We start from the raw sequence: 18,967 nt of genomic DNA on the forward strand, positions 1-18,967 counted from the left end.
TTATAAGTATATAAGGCTTTGTATATGACGTCATTATAAGTATATAAGGGGGCGATTCAAAGAGAAATTTCAGTATAAATCCTACAATGGCAGAAGAAACAGCCGAGGACGCTGCTCAAAGAGTTAATGCCAAAAGGCTTGCGGCTAATAGAGAAAGTAAGAAAAGAAAGCGTGCAGAGGAATCACAAGAACAACTTGAAAACAGACTTGCGGCTTAAAGAGAAATTACCGAAAAAAATCATGCCGAGGAATCACAAGAACAACGTGAAAACAGGCTTGCGGCTCAAAGAGATAATGCCAAAAGAAAGCGTGCCGAGGAATCACAAGAACAACGTGAAAACAGGCTAGCGGCTCAAAGAGATAAGGTCAAAAGAAAGCGTGCGGAGGAATCACAAAAGCAACGTCAAAATTATCGCCTGGCATTCAGGTACAGCCCAGTCGACGATTATAGCTTGAGTAGATGTGTTCAAATCGGGACTATGTCTAAAATGTGTCCCTATTGCATGGAATGGAAATTTAATGGTGAAACAATGCGAATGTGTTGCACCTCAGGAAAAGTTAAACTTCTTCAACTGGCTGCACCACCAGAGCCATTGAAGACTTTATGACGTTACAGACTGGGACACCGGGACACAAGGAATATAAATGACGACCGGGACACTCAAAGAGAAATTACAGACCGGAACACCGGGACACAAATGACGAATGGGACGCAGGGAATATAAATGACGACCGGGACACAGGGAACATAAATGACGACCGGGACACAGGGACACAACTACAACGGGGACGCCGGAAGGGCACAGGGGGTATATATAAATGACGACGGGGACACAGGGAATATTCGATTAGCAATCACCATCAATAAAGCTCAGGGGCAATCATTAGAAAAAGGCGGTATAGATCTGAATACGGATTGTTTTCCGATGGACAATTATATGTTGCATGTTCAAGAGTCGGTAAACCTGACAATCTATTTATATGCAAAGACAATGGGACAGCGAAGAATGTTGTATATTCGCAAGTTTTACGTAGTTAAAAACATATATCTATCTATATAAAAATAAGTTGTCTGTCTGTCTGTGGATCTGTGGATCAGGTGACGTTATGTTTCGGCTGACGTCATGAAATTAGTTGCCGTCATTTTTGCTTTGAAGGTGACGTCATTCAAGTTATATAAGACATATGTTCGCGTAGAAATCTATTAATGTTTAAGTTTACAATGACTGATGAGCATTTGCAACCATGGGAAAAACAATCAGTATTGAGATCTATACCACATTTTTCTAATGATTGACCTTGAGCTTTGTTAATGGTGATTGCAAATGCTAATCGAATTGGGAATTGCAATCTTTTAAATTGAAAAGGCAGACCCGTTGGAATCATGGGAATGCGAGGAATAAGAACAGCCTCACCCTCAAAGGGCCCTGTCAAGATTGTGGCCTCTATTAGGTTTTCCATTGTTTTTTTTACGGCAAGTCGCGTGCCATTGCAAAGCTTTGGTGGGTTGATATTTCTTAAAAGTATTATTGGTTCGCCTATTTTTAGTTGTAGCACGTGTGATGAAAACCCTGAAAGATCCACGGAATTTAAAAATTCAGATGGATAATTAACCGCTTCATTTGGTTCCAAAACTGTGTCGACTGACTTGTAAAGGACTGCCTTTACTGCCTTTACAGTCTCGAATCTTGGTCAAAACAATATTGCCAGCAATTGATCTGAAAATGTTTGACCAGAGTCATCGTTTTGCAATCGGACACGCATATTTGTAGTTAATTTTAATGTTTTTACGTGTGCCCATAAATTAGAATTTTTCAGGCAAGCATTCATTTCGTCTGCAGGAGTTGATCTAGGTATTATAGGTAATGTTTGCTTGAAATCTCCCGCAAGCAATATTAATGTGCTGCCAAAGGGTTTCGACTTCCATCGCAAATCTATCAAGCATTGATCCAGAGCCTCGAGCGATTTTTTGTGTGCCATTGTGCACTCATCCCAAATAATAAGTTTGCATTTCTGCAATACTTTACCCATCCCAGATGATTTGGAAATATTGCACGTGGGAGTTTATGTAGAATGCAAGTTCAGAGGCAATTTCAAAGTGGAATGAGCAGTTCTTCCACCAGGCAGCAATGTTGCGGCTATTCCGGACGACGCAATTGCCAACGCTATATCATTTTTTTGATCGAATTGATGCCAGAATCAGTTTTATCACAAACGTTTTACCAGTACCTCCTGGCGCATCCAAAAAGAAGATTTCTCCAACGTTGTTATCGACACAATGCATTATCGTATCATAAATGTCTTTTTGTTCCGACGTTAACTTGGAAATGTTATTTTGTACATACGACAATAGATCACTCATACTGTAACTTTGTTCACGATCCAATTCTACACATGTCGAAACAGCAGCGATATGGTTAGGTGAAGGCATTCCCAAATCCTGAAGAGGTTTGTTTGCCATACGTACGCACAAATCTTCTATAATAACTAAAGTGTAGTTATAAATTTCTGATGTAAAATCAAAAGTCATATCTGACGTCTCTAACTGTTTTCGATGGAGCATATCTTCGGACATTTTTGACTTATATTTTTCCCATAACTCTGTAGGAGCTGATGGAGAGCAAGTTGTTAAAATGATACCAAACAATGCACGAATTTGACTTGGGGTTGACTTTTCGCACGCGTCATTGATGCAGTTATCCCAGTGTTGGTCATTCTCCAATAAATTCAGAGCTTGACATGCACTACGGAAAGTGTCATGTATAGTACCGTTTACAGTCCTCAAATACTCAAAGGATGTCGGACCGGGCACATTCACCAAAAGCAGGCGTAGAAAGAAGCATTCATGTTGATTGGGGTGAACGGTGTAGAGTCTTCCTATCGTGGTATCTTTGAAGATGGTAGGTTGGCCGTCGACTGACTTACCCTGTTTTCGACGTTCAAATACATTATTTTTAGTATTCCACGTGTAATACGAAGGCACTTCAGTATACAGCAGTTTTTTTGCAAAAGAATCATTTTTGCAAAGCGAAAAAAAGCTGTTAATGTTGTATCCGGTGGATTCAGGGCTCTTTGTTGCACGTTGGTTTCCGTGAAATAAACACGTTGACCATTCTGTAAATGTACCGCTAAGTGAACAACAGCTGGACTACGTTCATGTATCGGAAATGAAAGAATTCGCCACACAGCTTCATTACTGCTTATGTATCTTCCAGCCTGATATTGTGCGATTTCGTCGAAATCTTTGATTTCGGGCTGCAAGCCAAAAACTGCCATGTCACTGCCTTTGTTGACGTATTTACATATGTATTTGATTGCCTTTACGGAGTTACAGTATTCAACGTTTATGTGTGCATTAAATGTTTTTGATAATAATGGGGAATATGGAACAACCCACTGGTTATCTACTTCGATGGTGGTACCGTTACGCTTCTTTATTATTGCTGTTTTACCGCCATCTTCAGTAGATCTTCTTCTATACTGTGGGTAACCATCATTGCCAGTAATTGTGTTTGATACTAAAAGTCGAGGATATTGCTTTGTGCACCTTCCTTTGGCCATGCATGGTGAATTTTCGTTCAGTGCACCGCAAGGTCCATGTATCATATTTTTTACAATAATATCATGTAACCCCTTATCGACATTTTTATCAGGTATTTCAGCGGAAATCACATCATCAATTTCGTTCGAAGTAATTTTTTTATGTAGCCAGATTAGTATATGTGCTTGTGACAAACCTCGTTTTTGCCATTCCACTGAGTACATCCAGCATCGCACTGACCCAAACACTTCAAGTTTTACTATGTAGTTTATCAGTGATTTCAACTTTTGCCGGAAGACACGGGCCGTAATGTCATGCCTATGAACCGCCGATTGTCCTTGAAGTAAAAGCTGCAGTATCTCGTCCCAAGATTGATTACATGTAAATGTAATAAATAAATCTGGACGACCATAGAGACGAACATACGCAATAGCATCTTGAGCATATTCATGCATATGACGGGGACTGCCAGCATATGACGAAGGTAAAATTGTTAATCTTCCCACGTTTGTGGTATTACCGTCATTTATAACTGCATCTCGCAAATGAATGTATTGTTCAGAGCGGAGCTTGGTCTGATTCAGGCGGATATATAGCAAACGTTCTGATTCAATTTTAGCATACATATCAACGACAAATTGGTGAAACAATTCACGGCATTTTAAAATATAATTTTCTTCATCCTGCCGAATCATTAGTCTATAGGAATAATAATGCATTGCACTGCATTTCTTATTCATTTCTTTGTTAGTGGCTGGATTCATCAATTTAATATTAAAGTGATAGCCGTCGGCTCCATCCCAAAAAATGATAGGATATTGTAGGGCATCGTAGCATCGATGAGTTTCAGCAATTCTTAACAACTGAGCGTTTCGCTTATGAAGAATAATATCTCGAGGTAAAAACTGATCACCGACCATAACGATTGCCACTTCGTAGATAGTTGGAGCATTGTATCTACGCACATGTTGGCCAGGAGGCGTTTCGTCAGCGGAAATAACAATTTTATGCGTACCAGTAGGCATCAAATCGATGGCTGTTTTGAACAGACGCACTAAATTATTATTTTCGTGGAAAAGATGTTGCAATTGGGAAACGATTGTCCTTTCAACGTTGGGAGAAATTTCGCAACGTGCATTCAATTCAGAATTTCTATCACTGATGAAGTACAATTGTAAAAATTTATGATTCTCGCCTGAGAATGGTAGAAGGGACCCTGCTCTATGATAAATTTGCCCTTTTACTTTGAAAATCCAGATCAATTTATGTCTATAAATTGATCTGGATTTTCGATTTGGGCTCCAAACGACGTCATTTGGAAACATGAGTTGTATTTTCTGATTTTTGACAAAAAACGCTTAGATTCTGACGTAGTTCCAGTAAGGAAAGTCTTCAATGGCTCTGGTGGTGCAGCCAATAGAGGAAGTTTAACTTTTCCTGAAGCGCAACACATTCCCATTGTTTCACCATTGAATTTCAAGGCCTTGCAATAGGGACAAATTTTAGACATTGTCCCGATTTGAACACATCTACTCAAGCTATAATCATCGACTGGGCTGTACCTGAATGCCAGGCGATAACTTTCAGGTTGCTCTGATTCCTCGGCACGCTTTCTTTTCTTACTTTCTCTATCAGCAGCAAGCCTGATTTCTTGCTGTTCTTGTGATTGCTCGGCACGCTTTCTTTTCTTACTTTCTCTATCAGCAGCAAGCCTGATTTCTTGCTGTTCTTGTGATTCCTCGGCACGCCTTCTTTTTTCACTTTCTCTTTTGCAGCAAGTCTGCTTTCGCGTTGCTCTGGTAGTTCCTCGGCACGCTTTCTGTTCTGTCTTTCTCTATCAGCCTCAAGCCTGTTTCCTTGCTGTTCTTTTGATTCCTCGGCACGCTTTCTGTTCTTTCTTTCTCTATCAGCCTCAAGCCTGTTTCCTTGCTGTTCTTTTGATTCCTCGGCACGCTTTCTTTTCTGACTTTCTCTATCAGCAGCAAGTTTTTTGGCATAGACTCTTTGAGCATCTTCATCGGCTTTTGCCATTGTAAGTTCATCAGTCATTTTAAACTTAAACATTAATAGATTTCTACGTGAACATATATGTCTTAAATATCTTAAATGACGTCATCGTCATAGCAAAAATGACGACAACTAACTTCATGATTAAATATCTTTAATGACGTCACCGTCATAGCAAAAATGACGACAACTAACTTCATGACGTCAGTCGACACAGAAACATGACGTCACCTGACAGACAGACACACAGACAGACAACTTATTTTTATATATATACTAGCTACCACCCCAACACCTAGTTGGTGGGGGCGCTTCGCGCCCCCCCCAAGCCCCCCCGCGCGCGTAAGTCGTTACGCGCCATAATAGTTACGCGCCATTGTAGTTGTGTCCCTATGTCCCACCTGTGAATATAGATAGATAGATATATATATATATATATATATATATATATATATATATATATATATATATATATATATATATATATATATATATATATATATATATATATATATATATATAAATATATATATATATATATATATATATATATATATATATATATATATATATATATATATATGGTTTTAACTACGTAAAACTTGCGAATATACAACATTCTTTGCTGTCCATTGTCTTTGCATATAAATAGATTGTCAGGTTTACCGACTCTTGAACATGCAACATATAATGGTCCATGGGAAAACAATCTGTATTCAGATCTATACCTCATGATTCTAATGATTGCCCTTGAGCTTTGTTGATGGTGATTGCTAATCGACCATTCCCTGTCCCGGTGTCCCGGTCGTCATTTACATCCCCCTGTTTCCCCCGGTGTCCCCGTTGTAGTTGTGTCCCTGTGTCCCGGTCGTCATTTATATTCCCTGTGTCTTTTTAGTTTTTTTATTAGTTTTTAATTTTTTTTTTCTTTTTAGTTTTTTTGTCCCGGTCGTCATTTATATCCCCCTGTTTCCCCCGGGTGTCCCCGTTGTAGTTGTGTCCCTGTGTCCCGGTCGTCATTTATATTCCCTGTGTCCCGGTCGTCATTTGTATCCCGGTGTACCGGTCTGTATATACATTCGTTTTTTAGTTTTGTTTTTCTCCTTTATTTTTTTCCTTTTTTTTTCTTTTTTAGTTTATTTAGATTTTTAGATTTTTTAGTTTTTTTTTTAGTTTTTAGTTTTTTTTTTCTTTTTAGTTTTTTTGTAGTTTTTAACTTCTTTTTAGTTTTGTTAATTTTTTTTTTTACTTATGTCCTGGTCGTCATTTATACTCCCTGTGTCCCGGTGCTTTGTTGATTGCTAATCGAACATTCCTTTTGTCCTGGTCGCTTTCTCTTTGAGTGTCGTCATTTATTTTTTTCTTTTTTAGTTCTTTTAGTTTTTACCTTTTTTAGTTTTTTTTAGTTTTTTAGATGAAAATTTTTTTAGTTTTTTCCTTTTTTTCTTTTTAGTTTTTTATTGGTTTTTACCTTTATGTTAGCTTATTTTTCAGTTTTTTTCTTTTTTTTTAGTTTTTTTTTATTTTTTATTTTTTTAGTTTTTTACCTTTTTTTAGTTTTTTTAGTTTTTTTAGTTTTTTTTTAGTTATTTAGCTTTTTTACTTTTTTATTAGTTTTTAGTTTTTTTGTAGTTTTTGCCTTTTTTTAGTTTTTTCAGTTTTTTTTTTAGTTTTTTATTGGTTTTTACCTTTATTTTAGCTTATTTTTTCAGTTTTTTCCTTTTTTTTAGTTTTTTTTAGTTTTTAGTTTTTTAGTTTTTTTACCTTTTTTTAGTTTTTTTAGTTTTTTTAGTTTTTTAGCTTTTTTATTTTTTTTATTAGTTTTTAGTTTTTTTTGTAGTTTTTGCCTTTTTTTAGTTTTTTTAGTTTTTTAGCTTTTTTATTTTTTTTATTAGTTTTTAGTTTTTTTTGTAGTTTTTGCCTTTTTTTAGTTTTTTCAGTTTTGACGTCACCTGATCCAGTTTTTTCAGGTGACGTCACCTGATCCACGATCCACAGATCCACAGACAACTTATTTTTATATATATAGATAGTTTTTTTTTTTTTACTTATGTCCTGGTCGTCATTTATACTCCCTGTGTCCCGGTGCTTTGTTGATTGCTAATCGAACATTCCTTTTGTCCTGGTCGCTTTCTCTTTGAGTTTCGTCATTTATTTTTTTCTTTTTTAGTTCTTTTAGTTTTTACCTTTTTTAGTTTTTTTTAGTTTTTTAGATGAAATTTTTTTTTAGTTTTTTCCTTTTTTTCTTTTTAGTTTTTTATTGGTTTTTACCTTTATTTTAGCTTATTTTTCAGTTTTTTTCCTTTTTTTTAGTTTTTTTTTTATTTTTTATTTTTTTTAGTTTTTTACCTTTTTTTAGTTTTTTTAGTTTTTTAGTTTTTTAGCTTTTTTACTTTGTTTATTAGTTTTTAGTTTTTTTTTGTAGTTTTTGCCTTTTTTTAGTTTTTTTCAGTTTTTTTTTTAGTTTTTTATTGGTTTTTACCTTTATTTTAGCTTATTTTTCAGGTTTTTCCTTTTTTTTAGTTTTTAGTTTTTTTCGTTTTTTACCTTTTTTTTAGTTTTTTTAGTTTTTTTAGTTTTTAGCTTTTTTATTTTTTTTATTAGTTTTTAGTTTTTTTGTAGTTTTTGCCTTTTTTTAGTTTTTTTAGTTTTTTAGCTTTTTTATTAGTTTTTAGTTTTTTTTGTAGTTTTTGCCTTTTTTAGTTTTTTAGTTTTTTAGCTTTTTTATTTTTTTATTAGTTTTTAGTTTTTTTTGTAGTTTTTGCCTTTTTTAGTTTTTTCAGTTTTGACGTCACCTGATCCAGTTTTTTCAGGTGACGTCACCTGACCCATCCACAGACAGACAACTTATTTTTATATATATAGAAGATAGATATATATATATATATATATATATATATATATATATATATATATATATATATATATATATATATATTGGAATCATGAGAATGCGTGGAATAAGAAAAGCCTCACCCTCAAAAGGCCCTGTCAAGATTGTTGCCTCTGTGACGTTATAACAGACATAACACGTCATTTGTGTCCCGGTGTCCCGGTCTGTAGTTTCGTTAGTCGACAAACATGACGTCAGACGACAAAAAACTTCATGACGACATACAGCTCAATCCTTATAATGACGTCAGTCGACAAACATGACGTCAGTCGACAAAAATGCGGTATATATCAGAATACGGGTTGTTTTAAAATGTACAATAAAACGGATGATTTTAATTTTGAAGTGATTAGTTTCCCATTCCCTGAAAGTAATATACACTCAAATATCACATATTCGGCGTTTTTCTCACAGTTACTTCGTTATGCAAGGATTTGTAGTAATTATATTGATTTTAAAAATAGATGTAAAATCTTAAGCCAAAAATTGATATCAAGAGGTTTTTCTGCAAATACATTAACTTGGCAATTTAAAAAATTTAGTTTTCATTATAACGAACTTTTAAATAAATATCAAAAGAATTATCTGGAAATACTTAAAGAAATTTTCATCTAATTTCGGAGGTTCGAGAAATGATGATGCAGCGCCATTTATTTTGAATTGTGTTTCTAATAGAGTGGATTTTTTTTTAAAATAGCCACATGGTAAAGATGAATTCTATAATTGTTTAGTTCATTCAGGTTTTTTGCAATGTGTTAATATTTGTGATTTGGTAAAATTTATCATATTTAGTTTACCTATTGTTGCTAAAAAGAGGGATATATTAACAGGCTTAGCTTATTTTGGTGTTACTTGGTTGTTTTACATTTGCTGTTTATTTTTGTTTTTTTTTCATAGGCATGTATTTTGGGGGTGATACCTGACACGGGGATGCCATGGATATTCTGTGGTAGCCACAACACTTGACTGGGTAGAGAATTTAATGTGGCGAAACCCTATAGGCAAGTGTATTCTCCTGATGAGTCCTTGTGTTGGGTTGTTGCCTCTGAATTATTTGTCTTTATTGTTTCTATTGTTTGGTAAATGACGGCTTATACTTATTGACGACATGACTGCCTGTCCATGAATTATTCTTTATGGTTGATTGTGTATGGCTGTGCTGTTTGACCTATGTGACTGTATGGATGAGTAGGGTTAAGGCCTCATTCAAGTGCTGGTCTATATTAATCACTAATTTAGGAAAACAGTCTTCCTTTTCTCCTTCTGTCTCTTTTTTTTTCTTTTTTTTTATGTGTTTGTGCTGGTGCATTGGTGATTTCTCTTTTCATAATATATATATATATATATATAGAAATACCAGGAGTCCGGTAGTTTTGCCGGCCCTTCTTGTGTTCTAAACGCAGACAATTTTAGCCTATTCTTGATTTTATAACGTCCAAATGGACGTTAAATTAGAAGTAATGCCTTTGTACAATTACGTTTTTTATTTGACCTTTAACTTTTGCCTCGGCTTGCCTTTTGTCATTATGAAAGACATATCCCCCAACCTTTGTTTCTTTTAATTGTTCATGTAGCCTATATGTCTGTGAAAAAAAAGGAATCAGATTAGACTTCTTTTGGAAAAACTTTACTCTTCTTGGTAAAACTTTTGAAACCTTTCTTTTCTAAATAATCTAAAACAAAACTGCTAGAAAATTATTTAAAAATATTGAAAGATAACAATATTCAGAAATATTGACTGCAATGACTTCTTAGTAAAAACGTAAACTTATCATTCAGCAGCTACACTTTTTGGAAGATTCGAAAAATATATTCTTTTTTTAGTTTTTCAATAACATTATAAAGATTACCTGTGTCTATGACGCTTCCAATTTTTTTTTTTTTTTAATCTTTCCTTATGTGTCAAACAGTTCGTGGTAACGAACTGTAGTAAGGAGTGACCAGGATCAATAGTAACCAAAACTCTAAAATACGGAATTTTGATGCTAATAGATACATCAAAAGAATTGGATTTCTATGCTGATTTTAAATATATAAATCTTACTCATAAAAGTAAGGAGCCTGAGAAAATTTGCCTTATTTTGGAAAATATAATATAACTTATGAAAATTACACCATCACATTCAGCGTATCAGAGAAAGACCCTAATGCAGAATATTCAAGCTTCTATCTACAAAAAAGTTAAATGTCGTACTTTTTACCAGAAGACCGATCGCGGGTGCGTGCTTTTTTTTCCAGGGGTTACCGTATTGATCCAGTGGTCCTATAATGTTGTGAGAGGGCTCATGCTAACGGATATTAAAAGTCCTATTGCCCTTTTTAGGTGACCAAAAAGCTGTAGGGCACCTAGGCCCCCTCCCACGATCATTTTTTCCCAAAATCAACGGATCAAAATTTTCAGATAGTAATTTTGTTCAGCATAGTTGAAAAACCTAATAACTATGTCTTTGGAGACGACTTACTCCCTCAGAGTCCCCTGGGGAGGGTCTGCAAGCTACAAACTTTGGCCAGTGTTTACATGTAGCAATGGTTATGGGAAGTCTGCTGAGATTTCCAGTTTTTTTGTTGGGGGAGGGTTGAAGAGAGGGGAATACGTGTTAGGATCTATCCATGGAAGAATTTATCATGAGGGAAGAGAATTTCCATGAAGAGGGTGCAGGATTTTCTGGTATTATTTAAAACAAAAACAATGAAAAAATAAATGTGAAAAAGTTTTTTCAGCTGAAAGTAAGGAGCAGCATTAAAAGATAAAACAAAAAGAAATTATTAGGCATATTAGGGGTTCATCTCCTCCTAAATACAACGCTCTCTACGCTAAAGTATTTCTTAGTAATCTTAACTATATATTCTACGGCCTTTTAATTCAGATGTCATTCTTAAAGAATTGGGACACAATTTAAGCTTTAGCGTAAAAATCGAGGTATTAACGTGGGGGCAAACCCCTCATATACGTAATAAAAATTTACGAATATAGAAGTTTGTTACGTAAGTTAATTTGTAAGTTACGTATATTTTTTACTAATAAGAACGTTCTTAAAAAATCAAAAGTTTCACTTACCTTTTTAAGTAACCAAAAGATTGGAGAACAACTAGGCCTCCTCCCCCAGCCCTTTTTTCCTCAAAATCGTCCAATCAAAACCAAGAACAAGCCATTTAGCAAAAAAAAAATGCAAATTTTGTTTTAATTATTCATGTGCGGAGAGCCAAAATTAAAACATGCTTTAGTTAAAAAGCGTTCAGAAATTAAATAAAAAAACAATTTTTTTTAGCTGAAAGTAAGGAGCGACATTAAAACTTAAAATGAACAGAAATCATTTCGTATATGAAATCGTATATGAAAGGGACTTCTCCTCCTCAACGCCCCACTCTTTGCGCCAAAGTTTTTTACTGTTTTAAAAAGTAGAGTTAAGAGAAAGACTCAAACGTTAGCGTAAAGAGCAGGACGTTTTACCATTTCTTCGTTTAATTTTTCGTTCTTTACACTAAAGTTCGACTCGTTGTCACAACTCTACTTTTTAAGACAATTAAAATAACTTTACCGTAAAGAGCGAGGTGTAGAGGAGGGGACAACCTCTTTCATATACAAAATAATTTCTGTTCGTTTTAATGTCGCTCCTTACTTTCAGTTAAAAAACTTGTTTTTTTTTAATTCCATAAAGCGAAGCATTTTTACCATTGCTTGGACTTTTAACCAAACTAAAAACTAGCCTTTTCGCGCTATGCTAAGAATTTTTGTTGAAAGAATGTAGCCACTGAAATGGTTGTACGCTACTTGGAAACTATCGCAGAACTCCGTATTAAAACGTTCAAAAAGAGTCACTCTAATGCTTTAATAATGAAGATAATATCCTAATAGCATATTTGCAATCGTTTTACCAAAGTTTATATTACCAAATCCGTCATCATAGGCGGTGCAATAGTGCTGCCTAAGTAAAGAGCGATGTGGGCATTTTTTTTCTGACCAAGATACTTCGTATAAAAGGAGTATTCGTAGAATCTTTGAAAGGGGCTCATTTCATTGGAGTTGAAATTTCTAGTGCCCTTTTTAACAGTCAAAGGTGATTGGAGGGCAACCAGCCCCCTCACCCCCATCATTTCCCCAAACACATACAATCAAACATTTGATATAGACATAATTTTCAGCATAGGCGAAAGGTTCAGTAATTATGTCTTTCGGGATGACACCCCCAACAGCCCTCAGGGCAAGGGCTTTAAGTTATACAAATTGCCCATTATTAACATGAAAGGTTTTTATGGAAGGGATGGCATATAAACTTCGGACGGGGCTCATTTGATTGGAAATCAAGTTCTAGTGCCCTTTTTGAGAGTTAAAAGTGATCGGAAGACAACTATTCCAGTAGTCTAACAAGGCCTCCGGGGTTGAAACAGACCCAAAAGCCTGGGGCAAGGATTGTAAGTTATGCTCCGGGGCATATAAGGTTATTATGGAAGACCTTTTTCTTAAATTTATCTAATCGAAATTGTCAGCTAGATATTTTTTTCAAACTAGTACAAAGAACATATAACAGTGCCTACAGGGTTTACACCCCCCCCCCCAGGGCAAGGGTTGTAAGTTATGACTCTTGGACACATGAGGTTTTTATGGAATGGGTGGTCGTATAAACCTTGGATGGGGCTCATTCGATTGGAGATTGGAAGTTTTAGTGCACTTTTTCAGAGTCTAAAGTGATCGGAGGGTAGCCATCACTCCGCGCTCATCATTTCCGAAAAAGCATCCAATCAAAATTTTGAGTCAGCTAATTTGTTCAACATTGTTGAAAGTTTCAGTAATTAGGCCTTTGGCAATTTCACCCTCCCCCCCAGACAGACACAACCCACAGGGTGAAGGCTGTAATTTAGACAAATCGTTCATTGTTTACATATAGTGTATGCCATAGTGAAAGGTTGGCATGCTTGACCTTTACTTTCCAAAAAGACGAAGGGCATTCAGTTGAACCTTTCAGTGAATATTGAGTGGAGTGTTGGACTAGATTAAAACACGTTACGTGCATATGGGTGTCAAAACGGCGTAACTCAGAAACGACTAAGTATATTAATTTTGGAATTTTCAGGAAATGATTAGGGAGATGATTAATTAACCGAAAGGGCAGCATGTACACGCTACTACTACTACGACTACTACTACTGCTACCACTAATACTGCTACTGCTACTATCACTACTACCACTAAAACTACTGCTTCTGTAGCGATTACTACCAAGGCTTAGGTGATTGAAATAAACACCCGAGGGGAAGTTGAGGGGAAAGTTGAACTAAATAAAAAAATACTATGTGCATAAAGATTGCTGATACAGGCGTATCAACAATATTTTTGGAACGGGTTACCGTATCAAGATGAAGCTTCTAGGGCATCAGAACTGGAATTATCAACTGACCAATAGGCAACAAGTACCTGCTGCTGCTGCTATTAATACTGTTTCTACTACTGTTACTGCTACTACTAATACTAATACAACACTTTACTGCTACTACTACTCCTACTACTACTCCTACTACTACTACTACTGCTATGATACTAATGCTATTAATGCTATGTGTATAAAGGTAAAAATTTGACAGAACAATGATGGGGAACTTGAACTAAATCAAAACACACTATGTACATGCAAATTGTCATGAGGGCGTATCACAAGAACGGATTTGGGTATTAGGTTGGAATTTTCAGCCAATGCTGACAGGGGAAGATTAATTGACCAAAAGACATTTAGTGCATGCTACTACTAACACTACTACCGCTGCTGCTTTTACTGCTACTACTGCTACTACTACTGCAACTAAACTACCTCAACTATCACTTCAGTGGCAATTACTTGTAAGGCTAAGAGCATTAAGACGAAAAGGATATCACAAGGAGGACAAAAGGGCACATCAGTAATATTTTTGGAACGGCTTACCGTATCAAGGTGAAACTGTCGGGTTTTAAGGTGGGATGTTAAACTGACCAAAAGGCAACACTTACATTCTACTACTGTTACTTCTGCTACTAATACAACATTACTACTGCTACTACTTCTCCTACTACCACCACTGCTGCTTTGATACTAGTACTGTTAAGATTGAGTCTGTGAAGGGGAAATTTGAGAGAATATAGAGGGAAAATTTGAGCTAAATCAAAAGACACTTTGTGGAGCCTAATTGTCAAAAGGGCGTATCTCAAAAATGGATTTAGGTATTATTTTCGAACTTTCAGAGAATTCTTAACTGGGAAGATCAATTGACCAAAAGAAAATACGTACATGCTACTACTAATGCTACTACCACAGCTACATTTACTACTACTAATACTACTACTACTACTACTACTACTACTGCCGCTACTACTACTACTACTACTACTACTACTACTACTACTACTACTACTACTACTACTACTACTACTACTACTACTACTACTACTACTACTACTACTACTACTACTACTACTACTACTACTACTACTACTACTACTACTACTACTACTACTACTACTACTACTACTACTACTACTACTACTACTACTACTACTACTACTACTACTACTACTACTGCTACTACTATTCAAACTACTAGTTCTTTTGCAACTATTTGTAAGGCCAAGAGCATTAAGATGAAATTTTCAAAAAGTATATGATTACACAAGTTATCAAAAGGACATACTGGCAATGTCATAGCAAAATGTAATTATATTAAGTTGAAATTTCCAGGACTTGATGAGAGGGATTTTCAACCGACCAAAAGGCAATATGTTACTAGTGCTACTAAAACTAGTGTTATTACTATTAATACTACTTTTAGTACTACTAATACTAATACTACCACTGTGACTACTATCACAATTATGAAAGAATGAAGGGTATGAAGGTGAAACTTTCAATATCTTAGGAACAGTTTGGTGCGTTAAGTTGAAACTTACAGGGCTTGTTGTGGGAGAAGTTCAACAAAGCAAAAGACAATGTTTTTATCCTAACGCTACTGCTTCTACTCGCACTACTACTATTACTTTTGCTAATACTGTTACTACTATTATTACTACTAATACTGCTACTAAAGTTAAGAATATTAAGGCAAAAATTCGGGGAACATTGAAACTGAATAGAACTGAATCGAAACATACTATACCCACACAGGTTGTCAAGAGGACGTATCAGCGATGCTTTAGTAACAATAAATTGAAAATTATTGTTAATGGTGTAATGGTATAAGTTGAAAATTGCATCGTGTTTTTTAGGGGATGTTAAAGAAAACCAGAGGTGCTAAATGGATACTGGTACTAATGCTACTACTACTACTATAACTATTGCTACTACGCAAGTAAGTAGCAATGAGCATGTAGCTTGTCAAAAGGGTGACAAAGCAATATCTTAAGAACAGCTTGCATCATTAAGATAGACCTTTCAGGGCATGTTGGGGCGGATTTTGAACTAGCTAGAAGGCACTATGTGCATACCATTAATACTACTACTACGGTTACTGCAACTGATGACGCTAAGGGTAGTAAGGTGAAGCTTTAAGGGAACATTTAGGGGGAGTTTCAATGAAGCGAAAAAAATATATGCATGCAGGTTTTCAAAAGGGTACATAAGCCACATCATAGGCAGTGCTGCTCTATCATAGCCAGTAACGTCATTGATACTTTCAAAGAAGTTAATTTGATTGAACATTAACAGTTCTAGTGTCTTTTTTAAGATTCAAAATTGATTGGAGGGCAAGCAATCTTCCTCCCGAGTCCATAAATTTTCTAAACACACTCAATCAAAATTTCGAGGCAGCCATTTTCTTCCACATAGTTGAACGATTCAGTAACAATGTATCTAGGGATATTGGATATATCAGCCCCAACAGTTATGCAATTTTTACATTATGCTTTTAAGTTAAATGCTGTTTTAAAACTAAATCAAAAGACACTGTGTGTTTGATGGTTGTCAATATGACATCTCGGCAATATCCCAAGAACGACTGAGGGTATTAAGTTGAAATTTTTAATACTTACTTTGTACTTACTTCCTTTTTTTCAATTTTTACTTTTTTTTCAATAGTTTTTTTACCTTTTTTAACTTTAATAAATAAAAAATTATGAAGACTTTAAAGAATCAAAATCAATATATGTATATTAAACTGACAATCTGCATTAATTTGTTTTTTGTTCAGTAAAGTACAAATTATGCTCTGGTCTTGAAAAGGTATGGGGTTGTCTGCCCTACTCATGTTAATTTTTGCTCGTTTGAGTTTGACTCGGTCATGTATTGTAATTTTTGTTCATTTTGGGTTTCATTTATTTATTGAAGGTGATTTGTGGTGGTTTTATGCTTGGAAAATTATTTGACTTTATTTCTCCTCATTTTTGGCTTAAAGGAGCTCTTTACTTTTCTTTGAAAAACTTCTTTTGAAGAAAAAGTTTTTAAAATTAATTTCTAATTACCAGATAATCAAGAGGAATTCGTGTACTATAGTCAAAGAGTAATAAAGAACTGTTCACTATGGATGATGACATTATTAATACGGCTTGTTCACGTCAAGTTACTCTTTAGTCACGCTTTCAGTACAAGTTCGTTATTAGGATACAGATTCTTGTGTTTTTCAGGAAAATTAAATTAATTCCTTTATTTCTTTTCTAGTCGGATGTCGTTCACCAATCTGTATACGAGCTAGTTCATTCCGAAGATAGGGAGGAGCTGCAACGACAGCTTTCCTGGAACAACCAATTGCCTGCTGACTCTAGATTAGGATTAATCGATGTTCTAAGACCAGAAAATAGCGTCCTACTGGAAAGGTCTTTCACTGTCAGATTTAGATGCTTATTAGATAATACCTCTGGATTCTTGGTAGGCATATAGCTATATATATATTTTTTAATCTAAAGGAAAAAGGGATTTATTAACATTTGATGAGCTGGTTTCGTCTCAGAAACAGCGAATTTCAAAGTCAAGGACTTTGACTAGAATTTAGATTTTTGTTTTACTTTTAATCGACAAATTTAAAGCTTAGAATTTTTGAAAATCTTGGGCGATCGTCACCAATCTTTTCTTTCTCAAAACTTGCTCCACGATTTTTCTAACTGTTTTGGTTCCACGAACTAAAAGCTAGGATTCTACAGCCCGAGATATCTACAATCTTTTATTGTTTTATTCAACAGCTTATTCATCTTCCCTCATTTTTATCGACAACAATTTGAGTGATAAAGTGGTTGCAACAGTAGCTGCAATCTATTAAACGACGAATCACGGTCCATTGTAGCCAAAAATTGAAAAACGTGTTTTAAATGTTTGTCATTTGTGGTTGATATTGGAATGGTAACTATAATCTTGATTGGCCTTAATATTAAAATGTTAAATCAAAACAAATTTGTGGGCATTTCAAAGCAGAGCCTAAAATCATAAAAATGGCGTTGGATCAAAGAAAAGAGTACACTAAACAAAATTGTTTTAGCAAAAATCCTATAGAGAAAAATTACAGTCCTCTGGCTTGAAGAATAAAGAAAATCAGTTTTTTTGCACGGGTTGCGCAAATTAGTAAAACAATATGGTGACATCAGTTGCAACTGGGGCTCGTTCTTTATTATTTTCAAGTAAGAAAAAGCTGTGGGCTTTTTCCTGTGTGTGACTTATAATCATTAAAAAAAGACAGCACAATACTTTAATTTCTTTTTTATTCTAAGTTCACCCGCAATAGAAACGATCCTATAACACTTAATTTTGGAAAAATCTATTATTTTTTAAACTCATCGAGTCACCGAACCTTAGCTGTATCGTCCTTTTAAGTTATAACATGTTTATACATTCCTTTTTCTAACGTTTTTGGAATACTATCCTTTTTCTAAAGACTCGTTAAAATTCTACCTTTTTTTTTGGATTTTTCTTCCTAAAACAAGAGGGCATACCTCGTATTTTCATATTCTCAAGGGAGCGAAGCAAAGATTTTTCAAGCTTTAAAGCTTTCTTTCATTGCCATTCCGTAACGTAATTTACTTAAAGTGAGACTGTAGAGGCTTCAAGCTCCTATCTGCAAAAATACGGAATTTTGAATTTTTTTGTCAGAAAAACGACCACGGATGCGTTTTTATTTGTTTGTTTGTTTTTTTCCCGGGGGTGATCATGTTGAACCAATGTTCCTAGAACATTGGGAGAGAGCTCATTTGAACGAATATTAACGGTTCTTGTGCCCTTTTCTGGGGGGGGGGAGGATTTGTGCTTGAGGTAGGTTTCCATAGGTGTAATTTTCCATGTGGAGGGAAATATCCAGGGGGAACTTTCTGGGGGAAATTTTACACTGGTGGATTTGACAGAATTCCTATAAGAAATTCTTTTTATTTGTCTCACTTTCTCTCTGCCTACTCAGTTTTGCAAGTGGAGATTTTCCGGAAGAATTGTCTGGAGAAATTTTCCACGTGTTTGGATATCCGGGAAATAATTTCTATGGAAGGGGAGATTTCCGGAGTGATCGGAAAAACGATTAGAACTCGAAGTCTCTTTCAAATGAAAGTATGAAAAAGGATAATTTTTCAAGCTGAACCTTCAGTGAGAAATTTT

General features: G+C 35.1%; 1 protein-coding gene across 5 annotated transcripts in view; it reads left to right on the forward strand.

Moving 5' to 3' along the window:
• The window catches only part of LOC136040376 (aryl hydrocarbon receptor protein 1-like), a 158,992-nt gene that overhangs the window by 85,769 nt on the left and 54,256 nt on the right, over positions 1-18,967 (forward strand). For all 5 annotated transcript variants that reach the window (XM_065724644.1, XM_065724652.1, XM_065724637.1 and 2 more), the window contains one exon: positions 17,057-17,263. In XM_065724644.1, the coding sequence (XP_065580716.1) occupies positions 17,057-17,263 (207 nt within the window). The remainder of the gene's footprint in view (positions 1-17,056; positions 17,264-18,967) is intronic.

Source organism: Artemia franciscana, chromosome 2, assembly GCF_032884065.1.
Source record: "Artemia franciscana chromosome 2, ASM3288406v1, whole genome shotgun sequence".
Classification (NCBI taxonomy): domain Eukaryota; kingdom Metazoa; phylum Arthropoda; class Branchiopoda; order Anostraca; family Artemiidae; genus Artemia; species Artemia franciscana.